The sequence below is a fragment of the Camellia sinensis genome, chromosome 1 (assembly GCF_055761805.1).
Source record: "Camellia sinensis isolate YWXY chromosome 1, ASM5576180v1, whole genome shotgun sequence".
In the NCBI taxonomy this organism is placed as follows: Eukaryota; Viridiplantae; Streptophyta; class Magnoliopsida; order Ericales; family Theaceae; genus Camellia; species Camellia sinensis.
Window position 1 is genome coordinate 141,198,051 of NC_138961.1, and position 6,811 is coordinate 141,204,861.

Below are 6,811 nucleotides of genomic sequence, written 5' to 3' on the forward strand. Positions count from 1 at the left end.
GAAGGACATGGGCATTGCTGATGTAATTCTTGGTATGAAAATTACCAAAACATCAGAAGGATATGCTTTGTCACAATCTCATTACATTGAGAAAATACTTGACAAATTCAGTAAAGATGATCATCATCTTGCTAGAACACCTCTGGATGTTAATTTGTTTATTTCTAAGAATGTACAAGAAAGTATTTCTCAATTAGAGTATGCCCAAATTATTGAAAGCTTAATGTACTTGATGAACTGCACTCGCCTGGATATAGGTTATGTAGTAAGTAAATTAAGTAGATATACGAGTAACCCAGGAGTAGAACACTGGAAAGCAATTATAAGGGTTCTAAGATATCTCCGATTTATTCGTAACATTGGGCTAAATTATACTAGATATCCAATAGTACTTGAAGGGTACTGTGATGCAAACTAGATATCAGATACTAGAGACTCAAAATCCACCAGTGGGTATATCTTTACTCTTGGTAGTGCGGCTGTATCTTGAAAATCTTCCAAACAGACTTGCATTGCTAGGTCTACCATGGAATCATAATTCATAACTTTAGATAAAGTTGGGAAAGAAACATAATGGCTTCACCACTTCCTTGAAGATATTCCAATGTGGCCAAAATCGGTGCCTGCTATATGCATACATTGTGATAGTCAATCAGCAATTGGTAGAGCACAGAGTCATATGTATAACGGTAAGTCACGGCACATTCGTCGTCGATATAACACCGTAAGACAACTACTCTCTAATGGAATTATTTCCGTTGAATATGTAAAGTCTAAAGACAACATAGCGGATCTACTAACCAAAGGGTTAGCAAGAGAGTTAGTTGAGAATTCATCGAGGGGAATAGGACTTAAGCCTATTAAATAAGAATTACCACAACGGCAACCCAACCTAGTTGACTGGAGATCCCAAGATCTAGGTTCAAAGGGACAACCGAATTATGTATGACTCAGAAGGATCACTGGGGAGTCAAACTCCTACCCATTTCTATGATGAAATAGTGATGTCTACAGCGTTTTAGGTTAAGTAAAATTTTAATGATTCTTATATCTAGGAAAACCTAGTGGAGTATAGCAGGATACTCTTCATAAGAATCACCTATATGAGTGTGAACTGGGCCTGTTCTATGAGATTTGTGAAGGGCTACAATTCTCTAGAGCACTCATGAAAGACCAAGTTGCTCAGGGCCAAAATGAACACAATAGTGAGAACTAAACTGTGTCTGGTAATATACTATATGAGTTCTATGGTCTTGGTTTACACAAACGACTGAACAGTTCAAGACATTATGTTCAGTGGTTAGCTAGTAAATCCAATAGTGTCTCATAAGGGAAGGTTCAAAACCCAAAACTACCTATCATTTGCAGAATATTTCCAATTTCTATACTCTCTGAAATTAGATCATGTTGTTGCATTTTCTCTCCATCAAATTCCATTCATGTGGGGGATTGTTGGAAAATTTGATTTTATAGGCTTATTTTGGGCCAACTTTGAGCCCAAAATTGAGTGGGGTCCACACGTCTTTTGAGGTGGGTCCGAAGAGGTGACGTGTTCCTTACCACATAGCAAGTCACACGATGAAGACGGGTCGTCAAAATCATTTATGAGTGAATGGAAACTTGACGTCATTTTTAGGTTTGTGGAATGGATATTTAAAGAATTAAATGTAGGTTTCCTTGAAATGGGTCGTCCCACATTGAAACCTTAAGAGAGCTTTTGTGAGTATATAAGCTCTAAGTGTACAACCTTGGGTTGGGCCTCAAGGGGCACCCCAAGTTTGTAGAAGAGAAGAGTTATGGACAAAGTGAACCTTAGCCCAAACCACCACATATGCGCACGTGCGCCGCCGTCCGTCCAATCGGCTGTGCCGGGCGCGGGTGTGGGTCAGGTCAATTCTAACATTTATTTTTTGGACAAAATTTATTTGAATTTCATAATGAAATTCAAATTTGAAATCAAATTTTTTGTCCAAAAATTTGTCTCTTTTCAAATCTGAATTTCACAACTGATTAGTCAAACTGAACAGTTTTTCAATCTGTTGAATTTTGGACAGATTCATAACTGCCTAGACATATTCAAAATCTGGACAGTTTTATAACTGTAATAGTTTCCAGCAGATCTGTTTGAATTTTGAATTATATCTATTCAAATAGTTTCATACCTGTTCGGTTCTAGACGACACCTGTTCGGACAGATCTGTATGCCTATAAATACCAACGATTTTAGCAATCTTTTGCATCCAAAATATTGACTAAAAAATTTATCTTCTTAATGTCCAATTTTTGCTCTGTAGCATATATTCCTCATATTACTTTTAGGGAATACTTAGAGAGTATAGAACAGAGATTTGGTTCGCCGTACAAATTATTTTGGAGTGCAACTACAATTTGTGAAGATCATTGTATCCTGAGAGATAGACACCACTTAACCGTAAGCACCGTAGCGGGGCGAATCTGTCTTAAGGACATAGTGTCACACACTCGACTTGATCTTTTAATTATTTATTCAGTTTGGTAAATAAAATTTGGTAAGTAATTCATTTTATTTGTTTGATTTGTTTCAATTTATTTATTTTACATAGAAGATTGTTTCAGCAATTAATCATTTAGCCTAATTTTACTTGAATTTCATTGGAAATACTCAGCCAAAGGAAAAGTGAATCATCAAAATTCCATATACTTTTTATTGATTTCTATTCGTTGTTCTTGTTCACTGGTAAATTTTTGGAAATTCATACACTTTCCCCCAATATATTCTGAAATCCAGTTGTCCAAAATAGAATTAGGTAGGTTGAGTATTGTGTAGAATTTATAGCTGAAGTAAAACGATAATAAATGAGCTGGGTATTGACATTGTTTATTTGTGGAATATTTGTGTTAATTCGGTTGTTAACAACAATATAGGAGTATAAGGAGACAAGTGAAGAACCTAAGCAAGTTGCCCGTGAAGAAAGTGAACAACAAGAAGTTGAAGAAGCTGAAGATAAAACAGTGGTAGATACCAAGGTATTCAAAGGCGTATACAAGGCGCGACTTGAGGCGAGGCGTACGGAAAACGCACAGATGCGTTCTATTTGGGGTGAGACCCCAACTATGCGTACGTGTCAAAATCAGAGGGGTAAGCATTTGTCACGCTTCATGCGCTTTTCACGCTTTCGACAGCGAGACGCAAGCATTTTAGGCGTTCGATTTCAAAAATCAAAAAAAAGGAAGATAGAGTAATTGATGGAAAATAGCTATAAATGACTTCGATTCAAACAGAAATTGCTCAAGAATAAGTTATAAATACCATGTAAGTCGATCTTCTTCAAATCGGAGTCCAACAACTTCGAATCAGTCTTCTAATCTTCTTCAACGAACTAGGGTTTTCAAGGTACGCAGTCTCTCTCTCTCTTTCTCTCGAGTTGAGTCGACTCTGTCTCTGCCTCTCTCTCTCGTTCTGTTTTCTGCATTGTCTCTCTCGTTCTGCTCTCTTATCGCTTCTCTGTCTCTCTCTCTTATCGCGTTGGTTCTGTGATGTATACATAACATATATCTATCGACTGTGTTGCATATATATTATTATTATTATTATAATATATCTATCCGACTGTTCTGCTCTCTTATCGCTTCGACTGTGTTGCATATTTATTATTATTATTATAATATGTCTATCTTTGTTTCGACTTCGAGCACTATATATATATTATATATGTCTATCTCTATTTCGATTTCGAGCACTATATATATATTATATAATATATCTATAGTGTAGTAGTAGACTAATATATTATAATGATAATAATAATAATAATAATAATAATAATAAAGGCATTAAAATATTAATGTTAATGTTTCTCCTTCTTTAATGTTAATATTAAAATATTGAAATAATAATATTATTATTTTAATATTTCTCCTTCATTTATTATTATTATTATTATTATTATTATTATTATTATTATTATTATTATTATTATTATTATTTGATAGACTATAATTTATTATTAATATTAATATTCTTTTCTTCTTTTTGCCATTCCACCTAACCAGTTTTTTTTTTTTATTTATTTGTTTATTTTTATATAGTGCTACAGTTGATAAGTTTGTGGGAAAAAAAAAATGACTGAACCCAAAGGCCAAAGAAAAGATTTTGTCTGGAAGTATGTAAAGAAATTGATGGGGAAAAGTATTTTAGATGTAAATTTTGTGATCAAACTTGTAGTGGTACTATAAGTCGATTTAAAAATCATCTAGCCGGCAAGCATAAAGGCATTAAACCGTGTTCAAAAGTTCCTGAAGATGTAAAGTTGGAATGCCAACATGCATTAAAAATTTTCTTTGAGCAAAAAAGTGCCCGTAATGAGATGCCATATGAAATTGGGATGAGTGCTAGAGCAAAGGGCGAGAGTGGTGCTTCTTAATCTATTGAAGGCGATACTAGTGGTATGACACAACCACCAAAACTGAGGGGTCCAATGGATAAATTTGCTAGTTCTCAAGCACGACAATCTACACTGAACTCCAAATGGAAACAAGAAGAAAGAAAAGATGTGTGTCGAAAGATTGGGCGTTTTATATATTGTAAAGCTCTTCCATTTAATTTAGTGAATGATCCGTATTGGGTAGCTGCAGTTGATGGAATTGCAAATTATGGACTTGGTTTCAAACCCCCTTTTATGCATGAATTGAGGATTTGGATTCTTAAAGCAGAAGTAGAGGATATAAATGTCATGATGGAGGAACATAAGAAAGCATGGAAACAATATGGATGCTCAATTATGTCTGATGGCTGGACAGATGGGAAAGTAGAGTTCTTATTAATTTTCTTATGAATAACCCTGCTAGAACTTGGTTTTTAAAATCAATTGATGCATCTGATAGTATAAAAAATGGGGAGTTGATGTTTAACTATCTTGATAGTGTCCTAGATGAAATTGGGGAAGATAATGTTGTTCAAGTTATTACTGATAATGCTTCAAACTATGTCAATGCCGGGTTGAGATTTATGGAGAAGAGAAAGAAGTTGTATTGGACTCCATGTGCTGCGCATTGTATTGATTTAATGTTGGAGGACATTGGAAAATTGAAAGTCTGTGACCAAACTCTCTCATTAGCTAGGCAAGTGGTCAAGTTTATATATGGACATTGTTGGGTTCTTTCAATGATGAGATCATTTACAAAGAACAGTGAACTACTCCGTCCAGGAGTAACACGGTTTGCCACTGCTTATCTTACTCTCCAAAGTCTTTACAAACAAAAGCAACCACTCCAAACTATGTTTTCTTCAGAAAAGTGGGCTTCTAGTAGTTGGGCAAGAAAGGTTGAAGGGGTAAAGGCTCGTGCAACTGTGTTGTTTGATCCAAAATTTTGGCCTAATGTTGCTTTTTGTTTCAAAAGCACAATACCTTTGGTTAGTGTTTTGCGAGAAGTTGATTTAGAGGAGAGGCCTGCTATGGGTTACATTTATGAGTTGATGGATTTGGCTAAAGAAAAGATTGCTTTCAATTGTGGAGGAAATGTTAGGAAGTACGAACCAATTTGGAATAAGATAGATGCAATGTGGACACCACAACTTCATAGACCTTTACATGCTGCTGGTTATTATCTAAACCCTCAGTTGCGCTATCGAGATTCCTTCTCCAATGTTGAGGAGGTGAGGCAAGGATTGTATCAGTGCATGGATAGAATGTTGAGTTATGATGAGTGTCTCAAGGCTGATATCCAATTGGACTATTATGATCAAGCAAAAAGGGAATTCGGAAGTCATGTTGCAATTGATTCCAGAGCGATACGCTCTCCCGGTAAGAAACTAATATGAAAATAATTTTCCAATTACATTCTATAAAATTAAAATAAGAGATTGAAATTATTTGTGCATTTTTCAAATTATGTAGCTGATTGGTGAATTCGTTTTGGGAGCAAAACACCAGAGTTAACAAAATTTGCTATTCGAATACTTAGTCTAACTTGTAGTGCTTCGGGATGTGAGAGGAATTGGAGCACCTTTGAGTCGGTAATATATCTTTCTTTCCTAAACTTTCTTATGCATAAAATAAATATTCATGTTTCTTATTTCGTTTCTTATATTATTATATTAGATTCATACAAAAAAGAGGAATAGGCTTGAGCACAAACGTTTGAATGCTTTGGTCTATGTGAAGTACAACACTAAACTAAGAGAGAAGTATCAAAAGAAGACAAAACATCGATCCAATATGAAATTGATTCAGATGATGAATGGATTGCTGAAAAAGAAAATCCTGTCCTCTCCCTTGACGCTTCTTGGCTTGATGAAGAAGAATTATTCGATGCTGAAGCAATTAGGACTGTGCCTATCACTACTATGATAGAAGTGTGGAGAATCGATCAACTACAACTACGATTAATGTTGACTCATCTTCGAATGCAAAGAAAAGAAAAGTTGGTGAAGGTTCAAGTAAGTTGTTAAACAATTATGGACTAGTTGCATAGATATTATTATATGTGCCTATTTAATTAATTTGAAATCCTATTTCTTGTATAGGAAATGATAGAGGAAAAGGCAAGGCAGCAAGATGCACCCTTGTGGATGAAGATACGGAGTTGGAAGAAGTTGGTGGAATAGGTGATGGAACGTATCCTATTATAGATATAGCGGACGAAGATGATGACAATATTAATGAGGATGATTTAGAGTGACCTATTATTTATTTATTGCTTTGTTTATAGAGTATTAGAGTTTTAAGTTATTTTGTTTATTGAACAATTGGAATTTAAGTTATTTTGACTATCACTTAAGTTATTTTTTTATTATAGTATTAATGAGAATGACTTAGAAAGCACTTATAAT

At 34.7% G+C, this 6,811-nt stretch overlaps 1 protein-coding gene across 1 annotated transcript; it reads left to right on the forward strand.

The window, feature by feature from the left end:
• The first annotated feature begins 4,841 nt into the window (after positions 1 to 4,841).
• Positions 4,842 to 6,811, forward strand: LOC145790013 (uncharacterized). Its single transcript, XM_082867823.1, has 4 exons — positions 4,842 to 5,783; positions 5,877 to 5,995; positions 6,081 to 6,418; positions 6,506 to 6,811. Exons 1-2 carry the CDS (start codon positions 4,883 to 4,885, stop codon positions 5,885 to 5,887), a joined length of 912 nt encoding a protein of 303 aa, XP_082723949.1. The 5' UTR covers positions 4,842 to 4,882; the 3' UTR covers positions 5,888 to 5,995; positions 6,081 to 6,418; positions 6,506 to 6,811.